This window comes from Anabrus simplex, chromosome 7 (genome assembly GCF_040414725.1).
Source record: "Anabrus simplex isolate iqAnaSimp1 chromosome 7, ASM4041472v1, whole genome shotgun sequence".
Taxonomy (NCBI): Eukaryota; Metazoa; Arthropoda; class Insecta; order Orthoptera; family Tettigoniidae; genus Anabrus; species Anabrus simplex.
Window position 1 is genome coordinate 1,533,832 of NC_090271.1, and position 25,665 is coordinate 1,559,496.

A 25,665-nucleotide genomic window follows, 5' to 3' on the forward strand; every position below is an offset into this window, starting at 1 on the left:
AGACAGTTACTTTCATCAGAACAACGTTAGACCAAACCCTCAGAAAACTGTTGTGTCTACCTTCCACTTGCGGAATAGACGTGCTGGGTACAAACCAACCATACCATTCAGAGAAGAGAATCTACAGTATTGTAGTAACCCAAAGTACCTGGGAGTCAGCCTGGACAGGTCCTTGACCTACAAGAATCACCTCTATAATGTGTCAGCCAAGATAAAGACCAGGAATAACATCCTTCAAAAGCTGGCAGGTACATCCTGGGGTGCTAATGCCCAAATCCTGAGATCCACTGCTCTTGCACTTTCTTATTGTGTCGCTGAATATTGCTGCTCTACCTGGCTTAACAGTGCTCACACTGGATTAGTAGACTCCCCGCTGAACCAAACAATGCGTATCATTACAGGATGTATCCGACCAACTAACACACACACTGGCTTCCCACCTTAAACCACATACCACCTCCATCCCTAAGATGATTACAGTCACTGATTAACTTATGGAAGAAAACAGAAAAGAATCCTCACCTCCCTATTAATTCTGACATAGCAGCCTCTCCAGCTAAAGGACTGAAATACAGACACCCTTCTCGGCCTACTGCAATGAATCTACAGGACACCTTTAATGTATCGGACGCCTGAAAAAAACAATGGCAACAGCAATCCTCGTTACCACATCATCACATCATAGAGAACCCGTGCAAGTGCCCAAATGGATTTCCCTTCCCAGACGGCAGTGGAGGACGCTAAACCGAATTAGGATCAGCCAAAGTAGATGTGGAGCCACTCTCTACAAATGGCGATGGAAGACATCACCACAATTGTGACTGTGAAGAAGAGGAGCAGACAGTGGATAACATTGCATTTGAGTGTCCTTTGCGTGCTTATAGAAGCCTAACATTGTTTGTTAGTTTGTTTCTTAAGATATTAAGATGTTGAGAGATGGCGACACACAATATGCCGTTGTTGCAGTCACCCCTGCCATCTTGAAGAAACTTTGTATTGGATACACCAGATGCAGTGTTAATGAATACATCTCCATTACAAATGTCTCGGTTATGGCCATTTTTCCATTGAGATTTGAGTTTTGTAATCTACCACGTGATTTTATGGCTGAATTAAGTCTCAAATAGAGAAGAAACATGTCCCTAAATATTTTTAATATGTTTTTAATTAATTACATAGTTCACTTGTAAAGTGATGTGTATTGATTGGGTGGTCCAGCATTGTTTCTTAATTTTTAACTCGATCTACACAACAAAGTTCTTCATCTCTTACCGGTCGTCTCACATCGCTAGCTCATTATTGGGAAAACTAACCTCAATTCCATGTATAATAATTCTAGGACTATTTAAGAGTGGAATTGAAGCTCTTAGCTCAGAGCAATTTGTACGGACGGAATCTATGACAGTTTGGCATTCCTCTACTTTTTAGAGTTCTAAAGGACTCCTTTGTTACGAATTTTCTTCACACTTAACTCCTATTCTTGCTGTGCTTTCTTTGGTTGTTGATTGCAACAACTTTAAAGTCTGCTCAGAATCCTTAACCAAGTTTTCATCTTTGGGAGATATTTGAGAACTTTGGAATACCATTACAAGATGTTATTTCTCCTGTCAACTTCATTTTTTAAATCTTCCCAGCGTGTGTTTAATCATGTCCACAGAGAAAAGCACTTCCTGACACCAATTTTTGTTACTGCGTTTGTCACCATTTAAGATACTGATTTGCGGCAGAGCGATACAGCTTACCCACGTCCACTGCCATCTTCAATTCACTCTTGCTTAGTCTACCTCTGTGCTATTCCAGATTTTTTTTTTTGCTAGTGGCTTTACATCGCACCGACACAGACAGGCCTTATGGCGATGATGGGACAGGAAGGAACTAGGAGTGGGAACGAAGCACCCGTGGTCTTAATTAGGTGCAGCCCCAGCATTTACCTGGTGTGTAAATGGGAAACCACGGAAAACCATCTTCAAGGCAACTGAAAGTGGGGTTTGAACCCACTACCTCCCGAATACTGGATACTGGCCGTAATTAAGCGACTGCAGCTATCAAGCTCGGTAAAAGAAGAATAATATCCTGGACATGGTGCTGGTAAAACCAGATGAGCTCTATAGAGAAACCAAAGTAATAGATGGTATTAGTGATCAAGAAGCTGTTTTTGTCATAGTTATGATGATGATGATGATGATGATGATGATGCTTGTTGTTTAAAGGGGCTTAACATCTAGGTCATCGGCCCCTAATTGTACAAAATGAGATGAAATGAAATGACAAATTAAAAGCCCAAAAACATCCACTGACCACAATTCAAAAGTTGAGGATAAAGAATAAATGGATGGATGGATATGAATTTGAAACTATCAGTGGAACCGACCCACAGTGTCTCACATGCACAGAAACTGGCGTAGAACAATAGTAGTACCGACTAAGGGACTCCTTCTATAGCACAATACTCAATCGATGATACTTTTAGTCAAAAGGGGTCCAAAATCCCAGTTAGCGGCCCCTCACAACGATACTTATCGGTAAGAAAGTAGAACCATGGTATTTGTCATGTTGTGGTACTAATAAACAGTAGCGTAGACTCACGACATTCCATACAGTAGGGTACTACTCGGATAATGAAATTCGCACATGTATTACAGACCAACACTGTTTCGCACATTGCGGCGCCTTTTACAGGCAATAATGTAGAGTTGGAAGGATGTTCCACCATTCAACACATTGCAACAATTTATTAAATTATAAGAAGACCGGTTTCGACTCCCATGGAGTTATCATCAGTTCTTGGTGAAACTTAAATTAAGGGGAATCTGATAATCATCATAATGAAAAATCCATGCACCTATAGGTGGTTCCATGGAAATACATCATTGAGTTGATAGATATTACCTTGAATTGCAACATACACTTGGCAAGGAGAACTTGGAGCTTAGAAAGTTCCCAGTTCTGGCTCTAACAGTCTTGTGTTCATAGAATTACATGTACTGGATTGAAAATATATACAAAACACAATAAGGACACTTATAATGGTGTGGAAAACTTGGCTCTCTAGGAGCATCCTTGGATTTGACAGTCCTCTTTCTGTCTGAAGAAGATTGGATGAAATACACACAATGAGAGGTGCAACAGTAGCGTAAGACATAGATCTAGTCTAAACTATCGCGCGTTCATGTACACGGAACACTGAACACTTGTATTGATTGATAACACAGTTGTTCAAATGAAAACACTTATAACCACATGAAATATTGGCGTTACAAGAACGTTTATGGGTTTGACTGTCCTGCTTCCCAAAAGGTTCACATATTCCGGTTGATTGTGACAAGACCGCTCGACAAGTCTATGTCAAGTTGTGTAAACATACAATATTTTACTCAGATCGAAGAATATTAAAGTGCCAAGTGTTTCGCATTGGTGCATAAACTTTTAATCAATTAATTTCAACTGCGTTAATGCATTAGTTTCCAGTAGACAGAAGTAGGACCAGCAGTTCTATTCTGTGTTCCATGAACACATGACAATTTCTGAAACAAAAACCCAGAACTTTAAATACCATACAATGTATATTTATTTCACTAGTTTAGTCAGGGGAAGCTTGCCTATGATTATCATCATCATCATCATCTTCCTTCCAAGTGCTTGACCATGTGTCCCGTTACTGTCTTGCATTTTTCTTTTTACAAGACTTGAAAGCATTCAAATGTCCTTCCGACGGGTTGCTAGCCTGAAGGAAGTAAGACCATTGGTGGGGCTGCCACCTCTCAGCTAATGGATTAGCTGAAATTACAGCATTTCCTCCATAATTGATGTAATGGTTATACCGCCGTGACCGCCCACTATATGAGAAACACCACAGGATAGTACGAGTCCCTGTGGATAGTACCCTTATGTGATGAACACCATAGGTTTGCGTTGCCTGTAAAATCGTAAGTTATGATCTTCATTTCCGTGTTGACGTTTAACCAATAATGTAGAGTTTGAGGGATGTTCCACCATTCAACACATTGCAACAATTTATTAAATTATAAGAAGACCGGTTTCGACTCCCATGGAGTCACCATCAGTTCTTGGTGAATATTAAATTAACCCCTCAGCGTCGCAGCCGTTTAAAGAACTTCCTACCGCGCGGCCGGATGAGATTTCAACTACGCGCGACAGAAATACATTGATTCACTTAAAGCATTACTACTAGTATAAGAGTAGCCCGATATTAACGAAATTTGGAATTCCTTATGGTAGAACTATGTACATGAAGGTAATTACATAATTGTTTCACATTTCCTTAGTAATTTAGTTCCGTGTGATAAAGTTCGAAGCACTCTTCGAGACAGAGACCCAAGGCACACTCCTGGCAGCAGTACACCGATGTCTTCTTTTCACCGTGTTTTGAACACGCGATACAACATCTCTGAGGTTTGGATATCTCACTCTTGGGTGCTAATTATCTGATAAAATGTATTTCCTGCAACCTTGGAACTGTATTATCTGATGCGCGCCGACCTTGAATATTTCATTTCCCGCCCGAGAAGCGTATTTTGTACTACGTAAACAAACCTTCCTTCAGCTGAAACTGATAAGATAACTGCTCAATGTTTGTCCCTGCGACTTGTCTAAATATTATTGGAGAATCTAGGAATCATAATTCACTGTTGAAAACTTCCCTTTGACCTGTATGAGTATCTATAGTCTCCTACATGAAATTTCCAAGTACTGGTTCCTCCTCATCGTCACTCTCATCATTTACCACTGCATCGGCCACAGCCACATCATCTATTTCATTATCACTACTGCTAATACTGTCAATACTACTTCCGACTAAACTTTCATTTGAATTATACAATATTTCAAGCACGTTACTCTCAGCAGGAGCTAGCCATTGAGCGTGGTGCGTCACACAAGCTGATGAAGCTGCAGCGGGACCGAAAGCGGCAGGACGAAACTGAATGAGGGGAATAACATTTATGATGAATCAAACCAACTCGATACATATTTCAGATTAAAAGGTCGATACATCGTCTTTCAAATGAGATATATACCATGCACAACTGCTTCTCGTGTCGTATGACAGAAAGCAGCATTAACTGATGCCTACACAGAGCACTCGTGGAGAGTTACGAAAAGACTACACGCTGAGAAATAAAGACAAATATAATAAATAAACCGCACTCTTAATACAAAATTAGAGCAAAGAACATCACACGAAAAGACAAACTTCTCAGATATTCGTTTCTTTATTTTATTCTGTGGGAAAGAGTGAAGCAAACGGACTATTAAAAAAGCAGGGATTGGTGCTTGGACATAATTGACAAATAATTATCATTGCAAACACAACTACACTTTAACGATTTTCAATTCTTATTTACAACACTGATAAACCCAAAAATGTCTTCTTGGAAACAAAACAAGTTGCATATAAAAAACTCCAAAACTCTTCGCGCTATAGCCGTAAATGCGAAACCATGTATGGGTCTATACCACGTATAGAGGTTGGCGGCTACGGAAGAAAAGGGGGTCTATACCACGTATACAGGTCGGTGCTGAGGGGTTAAGGGGAATCTGATGGGTTCCCTCATCCCATGGTGTTGCTCATATAGTGCTACTAATCACAGGTACTGTAAAAGGCGTCAAGCCCTCGTTTGCTACTAATCACAAGCAGTGTCATGGTTCTATATAATCATCCCTTGGTCGCCCTTTTTAGCTGCCTCTTACGACAGACAAGGGATACCGTGGGTGAATTTTTCATCTGGTTCCCCCAACCACAGGGGGTTTGTCATAGTTTAAAATAAATGTGAAAGAAATGAAGGTTGTAAAAGTAGGACTATTAAAAACAGGCATGAGGGAGTTTTTAAAAAGTAACTATGATCTGTGGAAAATGGTAAGTAAAAATGTAAACAGACCCTGGGATGGGTTTAAAGCAATTGTTGAGGAATGTGAAAACAGGTATGTACCTTTAAGGGTGGTAAGGAATGGTAAAGATCCACTCTACCATGACAGAGAAGTAAAGAGACTAAGGAACTTACTAGGAAATTGAATCTAGCAAATAAGTCAGATAAGGGCAACCATAATTGGCGGTCATAAAAATTATAGTGAAAAATGGAAGGGTATGTATAGGTACTTTAAGGCAGAAACAGGTTCCAAGGACATTCCAGAAATCATTAATAACTAAGGTGTGTATGTGAGGATCTTCAAAAGGAAGCAGTATTCAGTCAGCAGTATGTAACGATTGTTGGTTACAAGGATAATTTCCAGATAGAGGAGGTGACTAATGCTAACGAAGTATTAAAATTTACATACAATAACAATGACATTTACAATAAGAAGCAAACATTGAAAACTAGAAAAGCAGCTGGAATTGATAAGATTTCTTCGGATATACTGAAGACAATGGGTTGGGGTACGGTACCATATCTGAAGTACCATATTAATGCGAATAATCCCTGCATATTATTTTTTTTAAATTGGAGGTACGAAATAGGGGTGCGGGTTTTATTTGCGTTAAGGTTGGCAACACGCTCCTGGTGTTCAGTTATGCTTTATGTAACTGCAGACAGAAGAACACTGCCATATTTAAAGGAAATACAATTCCGACTTTGAATTCAAAACTGCCTTTGCATTAACCCATTGACATACTTATTTTAATGTACTGAGCATGCGCATGAATATAATTTTTGCATGCATTTTTTCCTAAACCCGAACTGCCATTTATCGAACCAGTTGCTAATTTCGCACACATGTGTAGTATAATCAGAAAAAATGTTTTCCCCAACCTCAAATGCAACGCATGTCAAACTTACTGGCCTGTGTTTTTCAGCTTTATGCCTATCACCCTTTCCTGTATACACAGTGGCTACTACAGTGGAACCTCGATTCTCCGTTTTTGGAGGGACCACGAGATACAAAAAAAGAAAAAACATACAACACGGAGAAACAGAAAATCCCGGAACGAATGAACTATCAACAATTTGGCTAAACATTACAAAAATGAAATATGTATACTTAAAATCTTACAAACAACCTTAAACCAAAACAAACTACAGCCCCAATGGGCCTTCTGCTTACCAAGAGTTTGCTGTTCGGTCCGAAGGCCTGTGGATTACGAGGTGACGACGCAGGGTCAGTGTGACGAATCCTCTGGGCTGTTATTGCTGGCTCTCTAAACCGGAGTCGCCATCTCGCCATTAAATAGCTCCTCAATTAAAGATAATCGTAGAATGAGTGAACCTGTAACCAGCTCTCATATCCAGGTAAAAATGAGTGACCTGGCCGGGAAACGAACCCAGGCCCTCTGGGTGAGAGGCAGGCATGTTAGACCGCAGGGCCGGCTTCATACATTAATTACTGGTACGCGACTTAAAAATCTCCAAATTTTACATTCAGTTTTATCGGGGAAACTTCGTCAGTTTCCTCTGAAAACTTCTTTCAGTTCAGCACCTTTGATCAGTCAAACTCTTTGAAAAATCTAATACCTGTAACGCCAAGCCAAACAACAATCAACCACAAGTTGTTTTTAATTCTCTAATAGAATAAAACAATGCACATTAGATACAAAAGCACCCAACATGATGGCAAAATCCCTTTTTCTTTAATCTTCCATTGTAATTTGGTCACCAGTATACTGTTCGTAGTAAGTTTATGGAAATCTTGTATCATGTAAATTAAGCCTATATCAACTTTTAAAGGTTATGTTGAACTACAGAATATGGTTTCGAATGCAAGTATCGATTCTCAAGTTCTCAAATGCATTATATTCAATTCTCCCTGTCACCAATCACAATGAAATTGGAAAGAGAGAAAATATCATTAACACTTCCAAAATTACGGTTATTTGCGACCTTGAGCTCAGCTGGAAAGCATGCTCGCTGTACAAGTCTGTACGAGTGCGGAATGATACAAAGTTTTTAAATGTAACATACGCAGATAAAACGACTGTGGTTTTTATAACATTTTAACACAAAAACATGAAATTCCCAGTTTTATATTAGGACCAAAACAGTAATAGGCAATCCCAAAACCTCCCATGGCTTTTTGTATGCAAGGTGCAACATGTTCTGGTCTCGATAACAATCGTATATGATAAAATTAAAATACTAAATTTGTGTTGCTTAAGAAGGAGCAATTTCGATTCCTGCCTGAAAGCCCAGGGACTATACAGTGCCCTGAGGGAAGTGCCGAAAACCTGTTCGGCGATACCCTCGAAAAAAAGAAAAAAAGTAAAAGATAAATAAATAAATAAATAAATAAATAAAAATAAACATCTAACCCTGGACATAATGTGGACATTTCAATAAACCCATTCCATCTTCCAGTAGAGCTGTCAAAATGCGTTCTATCTCCTTCCAGTTGTTGTATACACACTGATTTCTGAGGATTCTCTAAACAATACCATCCGAATGCAATGGCTAAGATGGTCCCTTATGCAAGTTCACCGCCAGTACAGTACCGTACTTTCTCAAATGACCGCAATAACGGGACGTTAACACCAAGATCTGTAAGTATGCTTTAGCTGTCTTTCGCGAGATACAGTTTCTTGAAAAACATGTGATTTCGGTTTTAGCATTGATCCCGGATACCATTTCCTCGAGGAACGGATAATGCAACACTTTTACTATGTGCCTTAATTAGGACGCTCGTGGGACCATGTAATTTGAACAAATAATATGGGGAAACGTAGTTTCGGGGAATGCATAATCGAGGTTCAACTGTATAGCAACTCTCCATTCATTTGGTATAGCTCCTTCAGGCAAATAACAGTGAAGTATGTACCGTATTTATACGAATAATCCCCGCACCCTAATTCTTGAAAGGATACTTTTGAAAAAATGAAAAGAACTTAAATTCCTTCCAGCAAAAGCATAACGTAGGCATAAACAAACATTTCATATCACTCCTCGAGTTGCACGTGGCCTTTACGCAAATATGAACATGACGGATATAGCTTCTTCACCTGAACATATTTGAGATGATAAAAATGCATTATTGCTCCTATAAAATTAGCAAGTAGGCCTTCTTACGTGACAGGCATTTCATTAATCTGAACTTGCAATAGGCTGTAGAGAGGAAGATTCTTTGTTTCTTGCATCACTAGAATCCTCTCCTAAATTACTTAGGGCCTACAAACTTACTAACTACAGTACTTAGTAGTAAAGTGTTCCATGACAACAAACATTATCAAGAAAGGGTCATTTTGTCTGTATGTGAGAAAAATGTTATATATTGAAAATGTATCATGTAAAACTGAATAACATAACGTCTTAAGATATGGGGATTATTAATGTATGATGTAGAAATCGCTGATGAAGGGAGTTGGACTTCCGAAACATGTACGAGTGAAGCATTGTACAAAATTAGAAACTGATAATATATCGACAGGGTGGACCAAACAATCACCCGTAGTATATTATATATACCTCACTTTACCCTCCACAGCAGAAGACCAACTATTAAAATTACATTCATTCTCAATCACATGGTTAACTTAACATGGTATCTTGTATTATCCCTAGGATATTGCTTCACCTGATATATGTGACTGGAATGCCCTTCCTACTTTGTGTTCCCATTCCAGTGTGGAGTTTATTGAACTCTTTTCACAACTTACCTCAGGATCATTGAGAGCACCAACATCAATTACAGGTTCTCCAGGGAATGGAGCACATATTTTCTCTAAGTTTGGAATATCAGTGTCTTCCTTACTTCGCTTCTCTCTGATCCTAGAAAAGAATGAAGCAAATATCTTACATCATACCATGGAGAATTACATGACATACATTTAAATAAAGTTGTTGTTCTTTCTCTATTGGGTCGGGTATGAAGAGAGATGAATCTTTGTAGGGAGTCTTTACGACTGAGTGCACCTCATCAGAGGATGTGTTGTATGATTGTAGGGAGAGTGCCAGCACATAGCATCACATGCCCTCATTCCATATCAAGATTGCAGAGAGCATTGGAACCAAACCAGGCTTTTGGCACGCAAATTAAGTGATCACCACCACCTCCCCTACCCTGCAGGCCACCATTTTTTTTTCGACCAATGTGACTAAGTGTGAGACTTGAGGTCTGCACTGTCATGGCCACCAGCTGGGTAACTTAACAACTCAATATTCAAATCAGACTTCAGTTTTGTTGAATCAAAACTTCCAAGAGAACTTGGGTAATAAATTTCTATTTCAGCACCAAAACTAACAGATTGTTAGACGTTTAACCAATTGTTTTAATTCACGTAATGCATTTTTGCGTTTAACGATAACCACGTAAGTAATTCTGTATAACTGTCAGAAAGTGGAAATGACATCCATTTGGTTAACATTTCTTGACATTTACTAGTGATCTATTTAAATCAAACAGCAGCTTTTTGCTTTGAGCAAAGTAAATACTGTATACACAGTTTTAGACTGAGAAGGAAAAGGATGTTGAAGTCCTTCAATTTCCCATTTTAATTTGTTTTAAAGATTTCAAATTGATTAACTTTTCATTATACAGTGTTTTATAATGGATATGAACCAGATTTATTAAGGGACTGATCCAACTGAAACCACTGGTTGGGCAGCTATCAATTATATAATTTCTCTTGTGTTATCATTAAAGATTGATGTAAAAAAGAAGCAGCCCCAAATAAAATCTGAATATGTCAGCATTAAAGAAACTTACCTTCGAAGTCTATGGCGTGTAGCTTCGTCACCGTACAAGATAGAAAGCATTCCTACTTCGATCACCTCTCTCTCATCCTTCATTAGAAACTTTACATCCTCTGGATGCAAGTGATAACGAACCTCGACCAGAACAGAACATCCAGCTCCTACAACTACTTCCGATGGCTCGATGTTTACCACTGGCTGCAGCAGAGGGCCAATTCCTGTATTAAAAGAACGTACTTTAGTTGACCTTTCTTCAAATTGTGATAACTTGTGCAAATAATTCTATTGTCGACAACTCAGCATGTCCTGTATAACTGCAGATCTTTAAGCATTTCTGTTTGGTCAGCAGAGGGAAGGGAGCATGGGAAAGAGAACAACTTACCCTAATAGGATTTGAGAAATTTTATTTCTTTCCTTTCAGACTGATATTAATTGAACAACAAGCAACAAAGAGCACAGATGCTCAAACAATATGATAGTTAGCAATATCAGTGGAGCTTGTCAGCCCTGAATAAATGAAAAAAACCCAGCTTTTAAGCCCCAAACAGGTACAATTATTTATTTTGTATGGCGTATAGAGGGTACACAGAAACTATATGTGTGTTCACTGGTGTCAACAATACCAAAGCTAATTCCCTCAATGATCGTCTGTTCCGACAACTTTGCCATGAAAATGGTGAGGAATTCGAATGCTTGCTTCCACATAAGGCCGTGAGGTGGCTTTCCAAAGGAAACTGTTTGCGCCGTTTCTTCGAATTATTTGACATGGTTACTGAATTTCTCGACATGTCTGATCCTCTTTTAAGTGAGAATTTGAATTAACTCAAGTTAGAACTTGCGAACCTTACAGATATTTTTGAAAAAAATGAACAAAGTCAATATAAGGCGACAAGGAAACAAGATGAACCTTATCAAGGCTAAAGAAATCATTTCATCATTCATCGGCAAGTTTGATATTCACAATGTAAATATTGGCCGTAAAAGGCTGGTTCAGTTTCCGACCCTTCAAAACTGTTCAGTGTCAGATAAGGAGACTCCTGAACTCCCAAAAGACAAAATCCTAATTTTTATTGATAACCCTGACCAGTTAAAAAGTGACATGGAATCAAGATTTGAAGATTTGACCAACTTACAAATTCCAGATTGGATTCTAGATCCATTCTCTTTTGAAGCTGTGGATAAGCTTGATAATTTTTGGAGACGGAGTTTCTAGATCTAAAGTATAAATGTGAGGCGAAAATCATTTTCAAGCAGAGCAGTTACGAGTTAGCTTATGGACACTTATCCACAAATGTGGGGTAAAACTGAACCACTTCTCGTTGTCCAGCCCCGCACAAAACAAAGAAATAAGTTGGACATTTGCCTCAAAGGAGACTTGTGCCTGAACTTGGCGAACGTAAAGCCGGATATTCAAGCTTTAAGCGATTCCACCAAGCACAAGGCAGCCATTGAAAAGGTAAAATAAAACAATAACCAAGTTTTCAAACTTTCATTTGTTTTTTAAAATTTTAACTGTCAACTTGCTCAATTTTTCCAGATTCCAGTTTGAAAATATGTACTCTTGTTTTTTAAATGTACCTCAATGATCTTAGTTAATTACTTCACTCCTTTTTTCTTAAAAATATCTGTAAAAAGTACATTTTCTATTTTATTTAAGAGTGACCGGATAAAACTGCTTTGGTTGTTTTTATATACAGTATTAAATTGTTTAAAATAATAAAACTGCTTTATTATTTACACTTTACTTCAAATTAAAATTAGGTATACAATGAAAATGAAAAGGGGGCGATAGGTGTTAGTCAACTTCCAGAAAGGGGCGATGGGCCACAAAAGTTTGGGAACCACTGGCCTAGATAAACATATTCGTCCACGTATTGCAATGCATTTCCGTTGATTGTAATGGAGTTTGATGTCCTATTGGACATTAGTTTTGTTTTGCCATGGTTTATTGCAAGTCCTACTGTTTTACTGGCTGCACTTAGACTGATAAGCATTTGAGGTAGTTCCCTGACAGAGCGTGCGACCAGCACGATATCGTCAGCAAATCGCATGTTTATCAGTCTCTTCCCTGTTTATCTTTATGCCGTACGTCATCCCATTTTAGTTTTCTGAAGATATCTTCCAGCATGTAGTTGAATAGTTTGGGGAAGATGGGATCGCCCTCTCTCACTCCTCTGCCCAGACGGAAGGGCTGTCCCTCTTTCCCGGTGTTCACTTTGGCGATGTTCTGACTGTAGATTTTTTCCAGAATGCTGATGTATTTAAAGTCTATTCCTTGGTTGCTTAGTGCCTGGAGTACACTTGAATGTTCCACTGAGTGGAATGCCTTGCTGTAATCAGTGAAGGCTATATGCCGCAGTAGATTGTATTCCACTGACATCTTTATGATTTGGTTGAGGGTGTGAATGGAAACCTGCTTGTTCACATGGTTGGTTCTCATCCAGTCATTTCATCAGCCTTCTTGAGAACAGTTCATATAAGCTGGCGGTCTGTAATTGTTTAGATCGTCTTGTGCTGCTTGATTTCCATTGCTCTGGAATGATTTTTGTTTCCAAGATCTCATTGTACTAGAAGTTCTGCTCCCTGCTTTATGAACTTATTCCAGATACCGTCTTTACCTGGTGTTTGCCGTTCTTGAGTTCTGCAATTGCACTTCTTACTTTGCTTGGCAGTATAGGGGGAACTTGCAATCTGATGTCTTTCTTGTTTGTCGTCTTATTCTGGTGAGAGCTCGTATCTAGAGTTTTGTAGGAACTAGTTGCTTCTTCTAATATTTCTGTTCTCTTTGTCGTGCTGTACCCTGATACTTTCTTCTCTCCCAACATCCACCATTTCCCTTTGGTTAGATTTTTCTTCACTCTTCTGGTAGACTTTGTAGTTTTCAGTATTTGTCTCGTTAATTGTGTTCCGGAGTTCCTGTATATCTTTCCGAATTTCTCTTTTAGTCGATCTGTCTAGCTCGGCATAATCGGCTTTGGCTCTGTCTGAGTTGAATCTGGAGTTCTGAAGCTTTTCTCTCTGTTCTATAAGTGGGATGGTTGATGGCTTTAGGTTGTTTATGGACCTCTTGGTGTCCTTTATTCTTACGCTGTGTTGCCTGTTTCTAGTATGTACCGTTCCAGTGCGTTGTAGAGCTCCGCGACTTTGTGATCCGTGTTAAAGTCTGCCTGTGAGAGGTGGATTTCTAAGTGCTCCTGAAAATTGTTTTCGCCCATTGTTTCTATATTTGGCCTAGCTCGTTGCTATTGACCTTAATTACTGCTCTTATCATTCTTGATCAATTTTGAATTTTAGGTTCCTGATCACCTGGATGTCCTTTATTTCTTTTAGTTCAGTGCTAAGGATACAGTCGATTTCGTTTTGTGTTTTCCTGTCAAGCGACAGCCATGTCCATCTTGACTGTGGGTTCTTTTTAAAGAATGGGTTTATAATTTTCAATTTCTGCTCTTGTGCAAACCGGATCAGTCTTTCATCTGTTTCATTGTGTTCTCAATAGCGCCAGCTTGCTCTGCTCCTATGACAAGGTTCGTTGGCAGTCTCCAGCAGTTCGTAGAAATCTTCTATTTCTTGCGAAGACTAAATCTAAAAAAACAACTTTCACAAATTTCAATGGACGGTCCAATTGTTAATAAAAAATTCCTTCAGGGTATGAATAATTTATTAACCTCTTAAGCGAGGAGCTCCCAGGTGGGGAGCGATTTATCTGAATTACTTGCTTAAATTTTTGACATTAAATAAAAGTAATCATACACTAAAATGAACTATAGAAATAATTACTTGAATATAGGGTATTCAAATGCTGAAAAATTCTATTATAATTTTTTGATACTTTGTGCAAAGAACATACTGTGACACTGAGCTTGTTTCTTCCCTGGTTTTCGTTTACACAGTAACTTATACCTAAATACTTAAGCAGTTTACTAACAATCTCTGCCTGGAAATAAAATTTTTGTTCATGTAAACTGTGGATTAGAAAGTTTACATGTACTTAAATAAAAGATTTAGAGTTGAATAAATTACATAACTTGCAAAATTTTCTGCTAGGTTTGTTAGTGTTTTTGAAGGATCCTATGGTTCGTAGGTTACACACACAAACTATATTTACAGTCTTCACACTGTTATATCTTTTACAGCCGTTCATTATGATTCACAAAGACGCAGATCATGTTACATACCCTGACCTGGCTACGCATAATTTGTATGATTCTATTCTGAAATGCGGTAGTTTTCTTGGCATGTAAACTTTCCACCCTAGCCACCCTTTCCATAACAAGAAGTTCTCATTAATAGACACTTTACAATCAGTGGTGTAAGCTACAAAGTGGTCAAGTATTGGCTTTATCTTTTAAGTTGTCCATTATACGCCAGAGGAATGTGAAAAAATGTCATCAGCTCATAGAAAATAGGTATCATCAACAAGCGATTATTTCTGTACAATTCCCTGTGGCAGCAGTATGCCCATCTTGATTTTGTCAGGACCCCGTCTCTATCTTGACTCCTTTGTTTCATCATACTAAACTGAGTTTTATGTACGTTTTTCTGCTGGGTGTAAAGATTTGTCTGTTGGACCGAGTGGCTCAGATGGCTGAGGCGCTGGTCTTCTGACCCCAACTTGGCAAGTTCGATCCTGGCTCAGTTCGGTGGTGTTCGAAGGTGCACCAGCCTCGTGCCTGTAAATTTACTGGTACGTAAAAGAACTCATGAGGGACAAAATTCTGGCACCTCGGCGTCTCCCAAAACCGTAAAAGTACTTAGTGGGAGGTAAAGGAAATAACATTCATATTAAGATTTGTCTGTTCGGATATGTTCTGGCATAACTCATCATCAAAAAATAATTCAAATATTTCGCTCTGTTTTGATTTCCCTAAAGACCCTCCCTTTACACCATGATGGAATTTTAAATCAAAGGAGGACCTTCTTTGTCCATTTTCAGGCTAAGTTGACGAAGAAGTTGCTCTGGTTGGAATATTATCAGTACAGTGGAACCTTGATATCTGGAATCACCTCGGGAGCTAAATTTTATTTAGAGTTATCAAAATTTTGAGATAGAGAGAATACCGTTTTTGAGCATGTACTGTATAGCACATAACTGAATCATATATATCTACAGGCTTATTCTGAATACATCATTTTTAACAGTATCTAAAAATATACAAACTCTGTTTTATGACATCACTTTGATTTTAAGCTTTATTATAGAAACTTTTAAAAAGAAAGGATACAGTACACTGATAGATAGATAGATGTCTTTTTTGGTGTAGTTAAGGCCATTAGGCCCTCTCTTACACTAAACCAATTTGTACATAGAATCAAAGTTAACACTACTGTAATTAATACTAAGTATAGCACAGTTAAATACAATCTAAATACTTTATAACAGAAATAAAATTCCACCCCAGTGATATATACATACTTACAATAATAATAAGAAGAAGGAGTAAAGAAGAAGAAGGAAAAGAAATGCCTTAATGAACTCCTATATCGACCAAAAGATGAAACTGCTACTTCATAAAGTTGGAACTTTAACCAGAAGATGTCACTGCTGAAGTATTAAGGAATTGTGTTATTGTGAAGTTGCCTAAACTGACTGGACTTATTTGCTTTGTGTTGGTTTAAACTTTCCTCCATAGATGTCATTTCAAAACTCTGGTCATGCACTTTGGTGCAAGGTGGAAGAACTTATAATTTAAAGAAGTTTTGTGTTCCTAGGTTTTCATAACTGAATCAATGTCAATTATTTTTGGGTTGGGTACACTTCCTTTTCATTCCACCAGTTCTGAATCTGACCTATTAGAAATTTCTGTAATTATTTTTCAGCCTATCACAGGCTTCTTGGATGTAACTTTTGAGTTTACCAATAAAATTGAGAGGGTGTGTCCGGACTAGTCCGGAATCCTCTCGAACCTTCCCTTCGGGTACATAAGCTGAGGCTTTTCTCGGCTACCTTGTCTCATTGATAGCCGTCTTTCTGAGTGTGAGTTACGGCAGGAAGCGGGGAGCCCCATTCTTCGGCAGGCAGAACAAATGCCAGGTAATGGCCACATAAATTCTATCTTTCTTGCTGTCTTCGCAAATTTATCCGAGGGGAAGGTCCGAATTTCTAACTATGTAACCAACATTTTCTAAAATGTAAATTTTCGTTCAGCTAATGTAATACTTCATAAAGTCTTTAACTGTAAATCGGGGATAGAGAGTGCGTTACCCTCCGAGTTCCCCTTTAACTTGGTTTGAGGTGACTACGATTTTGTAACCATTTTTTCTTCTTTTCTGTATTGCCTTAAAGTAACTTTCATTTGAGTCACCTCAGTAGCTTGGGATTAACCCCTGTATCACTGGGCCGAGAGCCCCGTTAGGATTTTATTTTTCATTTAGGAGTGCAAGTATACGCCTCCATTCATTTTTTGTTCCGGCCATTAATTTAACCTGTTATTCGTTTTCCACAAAGGCCCCGTAGGTTGGGTACTAGATACCACTGTATACTAACTTTTATCAACAGTAAATTGTGCCCAGAAAGGCCAGAGATCTTAAAATTTTGTGTAATGTTGCCTTGAGAAGGCTGTTTGAAATTGAGAGCATGTAGGCTCTTTTCTGAGTTTTGGAATAGTGAGGCGTGCCTCTGGAAGGCTAAATATTGTAACTTTTGGAGCAAGTGCTCTTAAATTGGGATATTTCCATCCTTGTCTAAACTTTGAGATTTTGCAAGTTTTGTAAACTGGATCCAGTATCTCAGAATTTGTAAACTAAGGGCTTGAAGACCCAAATCTGTAAAAATTCAAGACTGGCATTGTACCTGAGATTTCCTTGTTATTTCACCTAGTGAAAATTTGTAAAGTTTTTTTTTTTTGAAAGAAATATAACCTTTTTTTAAAGTTTTAATTCAAATTTTGATATCGTAGTTAGACCCATTCAAACCCAGCACCTCTTTCTGCTCCAAGGATAACCCTGGATCAATAATAATAATAATAATAATAATAATAATAATAATAATAGCTAGTGGTAATAATGTGCTAGCATGATCATTAAAATACTACAAATGCACAGTTCATTCGTATCCTGCTGTACCTCTTAACACTCTTTTAAATGACCCTGTGGTTGGTATTCCTCTGATGTCATCTGGTAAATGATACCATTCTCAGGTGGCAAACACAGAAAATGAGTTATTACATGTGGCAGTTCGATAGTGAGGAATGATGAGCAGGTTTGATGTTTGAGCCCTTGTATCTCTTTATGCACATTTGAGAAATAATGAAAACGAAAGAAAGGTAGGATGGGGAAGATGTAACAAAGACTCTGTGGAGGAGAGACACAATGTGATGATTGCGGTGAACGTGGAGTCATGACCACTCTAGTTCTAGGAAAGATGACGACACATGGTCATATTTTCTTAGATTGCATATATACCGCACACATGCATTTTGAGCACGTTGTAGCCTTAGGGACAACAGTGGCCTCACATCACTGAAAACAACATCACAATAGTCGTAATGTGGCATTACAAGAGCCTCGATTAATTTCTGCTTAAGTTTTATTGGAAATATATATTTATATAAAGAATGAAGAGCAGAGAAAACCTTTTGGCAGATATGTAAGATATGCTCAGACCAAGTCATGCGTTCGTCCACGATAACGCCGAGGTTCTTCACTTATGATACAAAAGGAATCGCAACATTCGGAAGGATTACTCTCGGCAATGGACGTTTATTAATACTTGCCATTTGATTTTGATGGCCAAGAAGGATTATTTGTGACTTTGTAGGGTTCAATTGCAGGCCATGCACAGCAGACCACTCACTAACAGTCTGTAAGTCAATTTTTAGTAAGTCTATATTTTCCTGAAGGTCTTGTGCTGTAGAGTCCGTGTAGAGTTAAAGGTCATCAGTGTACATGTGGTATTTGCAATGCCTTAAATTGGATGATATGTCATTCACAAAGAGTGTGAAAAGAAGAGGTCCAAGTACAGAGCCTTGAAGGACTCTTCTATGCACGTGGCGCCATGAGGAAACAATTCCATTAATACCTTTCACACACTGTTGATGTCCGTGAAGATAGGAATGCATCCAAGCAATTGTACTCTGAGAGAAATGTAGAACCTTGAGTTTTACAAGTAATATGTAAATGTCTATGCTGTCAAAAGCTTTACTGTAATCCAGCAGTACTAGAACCGTGACTCGTCCTCTGTCTATTTCTTGTTGAACGTCCTCAGTAACTTTGAGTAAAGCTGTAGTTGTACTATGTTCTTGTCAGAATCCGGACTGGAAAGGATTAAGGAGAGTGTGCATTTGAAGGTACTCTGACATTTGTGTATGGGCTATACTGTATATTCCAAGATTTTAGATAAAGCTGATAAAATACAGCTTGGATGATAGTCTCCCTCGTTCGAAGGCGTTTGACTTTTCGGAAGAGGTTGAATATGTGGATTATAGAAGAGAGAAATTGATTATATGGGTAAGGTTGGTAATATAAAATCAAGAATTAGTTTGACAACATCAGTCCCAATGTCATCAATTCCTTTCGCTTTCGTGCTTATCCTAAGGACTGCTTTTCTGATTTGGAGGGGTGTCACGTGACTGAAATAGAATCGTAATGGTTCAGAAGTATCTGTTTGTCGACAGGGCGTACTGCGGAGGAACTATCAATGATGTACTCGTTAAGAGCCTAGAGAGGTACTGTAATTTCATCTTTGTTTTTGTTCTTCATAAGTCCAAGGTTATTAATAGATTTCCACAGTGTCATCGCTGTTTTACTGTTGGGCCTAATTAAACTGTAAGCGCGCCGCAGTTTAGCATTCCGTATTTGTAGCGTTGATTAGAGCGCGTACACAGATAAATAATAATAATAAAAATAATAAATATTTACATAAAATATGAATAAAGAAATAGTAAAATGACGCAGTGGCGGTGATTACACATCAAAACATGGAAACGGGATGGAAAACATATTAAAAATAACGAAGAAAGTTTTACAAGAAGCAGGTTAAATTACATAGCAACTGATGCTTGACGCAATGACAGATACACGTTGGCTAACCAAAGCGAAAACATACTCATGATGCTTAACTCCTTTAGTAAAACACAAGTTAAACGTATGTAGATTTACACAAGGCTTGTCAATTCAAATGTAGGTATAAGACTTGAAGTTACAACCTACGAGAATCTAGGGCAAACTCGGACACGTTAAAACAAAACCTTAAAAATTATATTAAGCGAGAAAATACCAAAATACAAAAGTAGTTAAATTAAATCAAAATCAGAAAACATTGAAATGGCACATACCAAAAAGGAGGTAGGGTCCTCGGAGGGGAAACCCTCGAGCACAACTGCACTCGCTAGGGTGGTCAGATGGAAATGACGCCAAGCACACGCAGCATTTTCCCAAAGCCGGCAAGAAGATCGTAAATGGGCCGATCAAAATTAACCAATAAGAAACAATTTCTACTAGATTCTCGTTTACCAATGGTCATTTCCTGGCCTACTGATTCGAGAGGGATTACATCACCTGTTTCAACATCCGTAACTGCGCGTGCAGTATAGGATACTTCAAAATAAAGCACCTTACAAAATTTTACATCAGATACAATTTTGACATACAGAATTACAAAAATTAATTTTTAAATAATTCAAAAATTCTTGAAGTTAAACATCACAAATGTTTTTTTTTTAATGCTTGCTGACATGATTTTTAAATGATCGATTACATAAAATTTACATACAGAAAAAATCACTTCGAAACAATTCTCGCATCTTGCAATGTTCATTTTAAAAAAATATTTTAAAAAATAAAAATTATTACACATATATTTAAATTACATAAATATTATAGCAGAGTCCAGGATTCTTATTTCTTCGTTTCTCACAATACAAAATATTACAAAAAAAAAATTAAATTCTGCTGTCCTTTCTTGATGACCAAATTGCAATTCTGCTGTTCTTTCTTAATAATACACCTGCCACAGTATTTGTTGTGTTGTCTTGTTTCGTAACTTTCTATATTCGTCAAACTTTTGTACATACATACATTATCATTATAGACTGTTATGCCTTTCAGCGTTCAATCTGCAAGCCTCTGAGAATTTACTAAACTTCGCCACAATCCTCGATTTGCAACTAGTGTTGTGGCCTCAGTTAGTTATACACCTCTTATCTTTAAATCGTTAGAAACCCAGTCTAACCATCGTCGTCTTGGTCTACCTCTACTTCTTTTACCCTCCATAGCAGAGTCCATTATTCTCCTACGTAACCTATCCTCCTCCATTCGCCTCACACGACCCCACCACCGAAGCCGGTTTATGCGTACAGCTTCATCCATAGAGTTCATTCCTAAATTAGCCTTTATCTCCTCATTCCGAGTACCATCCTGCCATTGTTCCCACCTGTTTGTACCAGCAATCATTCTTGCTACTTTCATGTCTGTTACTTCTAACTTATGAATAAGATATCCTGAGTCCACCCAGCTTTCGCTCCCGTAAAGCAAAGTTGGTCTGAAAACAGACCGATGTAAGGACTAGTTTCGTCTGGGAGCTGACTTCCTTCTTACAGAATACTGCTGATCGCAACTGCGAGCTCACTGCATTAGCTTTACTACACCTTGATTCAATCTCACTATATTACCATCCTGGGAGAACACACAACCTAAATACTTGAAATTATCACCAATCAGACATTAAATTCTGCTGAATTTCTTAATTACTGACATAAATTTAGTCTTCGAGAGGCTAATTTCATACCATAATCATTGCACCTATTTTCAAGTTCCAAGATATTAGACTGCAGGCTTTCGGCACAGTCTGGCATTAAGACCAAGTCGTCAGCATAGGCCAGACTGCTTACTACATTTCCACCTAACTGAATTCCTCCCTGGCATTTTATACCTTTCAGCAGATGATCCATGTAAACTACGAACAGCATAGATGAAAGATTACAGCCTTGTCTAACCCCTGCAAGTACCCTGAACCAAGAACTCATTCTACCATCAATTCTCAATGAAGCCCAATTGTCAACATAAATGCCTTTGATTGATTTTAATAATCTACCTTTAATTCCATAGTCCCCCAGTACGGCGAACATCTTTTCCCTCTGTATCCTGTCAAATGGTTTCTCTAGATCTACGAAACATAAACACAACTGCCTATTCCTCTCGTAGCATTTTTCAATTACCTGGCGCATACTGAAAATCTGATCCTGACAGCCTCTCTGTGGTCTGAAACCACACTGGTTTTCATCCAACTTCCTCTCAACGACTGATCGCACCCTCCCTTCCAAGATGCCAGTGAATACTTTGCCTGGTATACTAATCAATGAGATACCTCAATAGTTGTTGCAATCCTTCCTGTTCCCTTGCTTATAGATAGGTGCAATTACTGCTTTTGTCCAATCTGAAGGTACCTTACCAACACTCCATGCTAATTCTACTACTCTATGAAGCCATTTCATCCCTGCTTTCCCACTATACTTCACCATTTTACGTCTAATTTCATCTATTCCTGCTGCCTTATGACAATGGAGTTTATTTACTATCCTTTCCACTTCCTCAAGCATAATTTCACCAACATCATTTTCCTCCTCCCCATGAGCTTGGCTGTTCGCAACACCACCAGGATGATTTCCTTTTACATTGAGAAGATGTTCAAAATATTCCCTCCACCTCTCCAGTGATTCCCTGGGATCTATTATGAGTTCACCTGAATTACTCAGAACACTGTTCATTACCATTTTCCCTCCCTTCCTAAGATTCTTTTTTACTGTCCAGAAAGGTTTCCCTGCTGCTTGTCCTAGCCTTTCCAGGTTATTACCAAAATCTTCCCAGGACTTCTTTTTGGATTCAACAACTATTTGTTTCGCTCTGTTTCTTTCATCTACGTACAAATCCCTGTCTGCCTCGGCCCTTGTTTGGGGCCATTTCCGATAAGCCTTCTTTTTACGTTTACAGGCTGCTCTCACTTCATCATTCCACCAAGATGTTCGCCTTTTCCCATCTTTACACACAGTTGTTCCTAGGCATTCCCTTGCTGTTTCTACTACAGCATCCCTGTATGCCACCCATTCACTTTCTATATCCTGAACCTGCTTACTGTCTACTGTTCGAAACTTCTCACTAATCATATCCATCTACTTCTGTCTAATTTCCTCGTCCTGGAGATTTTCTACCCTTATTCGTTTGCAGACAGATTTCACTTTCTCTACCCTAGGTGTAGAGATACTTAGTTCACTACAGATCAGATAGTGGTCTGTATCATGGAATAATCCGCGAAAAACTCGTACATTCCTAACAGATTTTCTGAATTCAAAGTCGGTTAGGATATAGTCTATTATGGATCTGGTACCCCTAGCCTCCCATGTGTAGCGGTGAATAGCCTTATGCTTGAAGAATGTATTCGTAACAGCTAAACCCATACTAGCACAGAAGTCCAGCACACGCTTCCCATTCCCATTAGCTTCCATATCTTCCCCACATTTACCAATCACCCTTTCGTATCCTTCAGTTCTATTCCCAACTCTCGCATTGAAATCGCCCATTAGCACTATTCTATCATTGCTGTTGACCCTGACCATGATGTCACTCAATGCTTCATAAAACTTGTCAACTTCATCCTCATCTGCACCCTCACATGGTGAATACATGGACACAATTCTAGTCCTAATTCCTCCAACTGACAAATCTACCCACATCATTCGCTCATTTACATGCCTAACAGAAACTATGTTGCGTGCAATGGTATTCCTGATAAAGAGCCCTACCTCAGACTCTGCCCTTCCCTTTCTAACACCTGTCAAGTACACTTTATAATCTCCTATCTCTTCCTCATTATCTCCCCTTACCCGAATATCACTTAATCCTAGCACATCCAGATGCATTGTCTTTGCTGACTCATCTAGTTCTACCTTCTTTCTTCCATAAGCCCCATTAATATTGATAGCTCCCCGTCGAATTCCATTTCGTTCGCCAAGTTGTTTCCAAGGAGTCCCTCGCCTGTCAAATGTGAGTGGGACTCCATTACTCCCATAGGTCCGAGGCTTGCTTAAATTGTTCTGAGATCGGTAAATTCATGAAGCAGGATGCTACCCTACTTGCACATAGTCCAAGTGAGGATCTCTCCTCTAACGGGTTATGGACCACTGGTGAATTGTATAGTCCTAGCCGCCTGAGCACAAGGAGGGCCATGACTCAGAATATGTCAGAGATGCCCACTCCCATTCCATAGCAACTCGTATCCCGACTCTCGGGACCACTTACTAGACCACTCAGCCGTTGCCCATGGTTCACGAACTATGACGTGACTACAGTAACCCACAAATATGTAGTAGGGTCATTTTTGTATTATCTGTCTCATCATTTAACCACGGGGAGGGTCCTTCGGATATTCTCACTCGCCGCTTCGGGGCATGCTTGTCAGATAGTTTCGTTACTTTGCTGTTAAAGATGGTGACTTTGTCCCCTAGTTTGTTACAGGTCGTTATGTTATGCTAGGGTATGTTGCTTGCGTCCTCGAAGAGTCTATCTTTATTTATATTTTTCAATGGTCGATGGTTAATAAATTTCTGGGAGGGTTTCGGTGGCCAGAGGTTATACGAGATGTATATTGCATCATGTGCAGAAATATCAGGCAGAGAGCTTTGACCAATATTGAGAACTCTGTCTGAATTGCTGGTAACTATAAGATCTAACAGTGTGGTCGAATGAGATGTGTGGCGAGTTGGAGAGAGAGGCAAGATGTACATATTATAGGCTTGAAACAATGTTTTAAGTCACGTGGATTTGGGAGAAGTTACGTCAATTAAGTCCGTATTAAAATCTCCCATAATTAGTCTGGCAGCAGTTCAGTTCAGTTCAAAATCTTCTAAGTGGCCTATATTCGGAGGTTTGTAAACTACTCCTACAAGGACTTTAATCCCATTCACTTATTTCTACAAACATGTATTCTGGTTTCCTCTCATACCTGTCTGGTGAATGACCTAACATTTAGGGTTTAAGGCTGGTTAAGGAATAGCCACATACCCCTCCACCTTGCTTGTGGGTGCAGTCATTTCTCAGAAGCAAGTAACCATGACTCAGACACTAGTAGGAATTGGAAAACTGGGCTGAATATTTCTGTAAGCTCATCCATTTGAGTGGCAGCTAATAAGCTTTTGCCGTTTATATGACAGACCCGAAGGTCTGTAGGATCTTGCGAGATGAAGTTCTTAAGAATGTTAGTGGTACTTTAGTCAGGGTTGGAACTAGAGCGTGGGAGGAGTGGAGACAGCGGAAGGAAAGGGTAGATGGCCTGGTGGCTGCTGAGATAGACAGGTGACGTCAGAGGAATGTGCATTGTGACACGTAACAGTAACCAACTTGGTAGAATGTAAATGACGAAAATACACAAACGCGAGGGGCTAGGAGGAGATTATCGTTAACTGAAGTACAGGGATGCAGGTAATGAATTAACTGTGCATACAATTATGTAATATTCTTAAAGTCCAACTAAATTGGTGGTCTCTTGTCTAAAATTAATGAAGTATATTGTACCGGGAATGCTGCTACGGAAGCGAAGTTCGAAGTATGCTTATTGAACTTCGCGCGAGGCGGAAGATATGCAGCCCGCCGAACTCAATGCCGTACGCAGCGAGTGACGTAGCCGCCTCGGGTGTCCTCTACATGACCATATATGGTCGTGTTCCAGCCTACCTGCAAAAGTCTATTTTGTGTTAAAATATTGCTACTTTGACACTGCCATCGTAAAGACCATTATAGTGGACGCAACCTGCCAACATTTCAGGGAAATCCACCGTATACTTTAAGAGTTATAAGGGTCGATAATACCCATGTTCTAGATACTTCCCCACAATTGGGTATAGAAGGAGGACGACCCGGATTACAAATTCAGTATCTGTCACTCCACCGTCTCTGCAGCACGGGTGACGGGAGGAGCGCTGTGAGTGCAGACCGAACCTATAGTTGGAAAAGTCTTTGAAATCAGAGTGTCGGAACTTTGTTATTTTCTTCATGTGTCGCGTTGGAACTTGTTATCCGGTGACTACTGAAGGAACTTAGAATT

At 39.0% G+C, this 25,665-nt stretch overlaps 1 protein-coding gene across 1 annotated transcript in view; it reads right to left on the reverse strand.

The window, feature by feature from the left end:
• The window catches only part of spd-2 (spindle defective 2), a 740,229-nt gene that overhangs the window by 56,578 nt on the left and 657,986 nt on the right, over positions 1 to 25,665 (reverse strand). Inside the window, exons 21-22 of the mRNA XM_067150605.2 lie at positions 10,648 to 10,852; positions 9,599 to 9,710 (exon numbers count right to left, since the gene is read on the reverse strand). Coding sequence (XP_067006706.2) covers positions 9,599 to 9,710; positions 10,648 to 10,852 — 317 coding nt within the window. The remainder of the gene's footprint in view (positions 1 to 9,598; positions 9,711 to 10,647; positions 10,853 to 25,665) is intronic.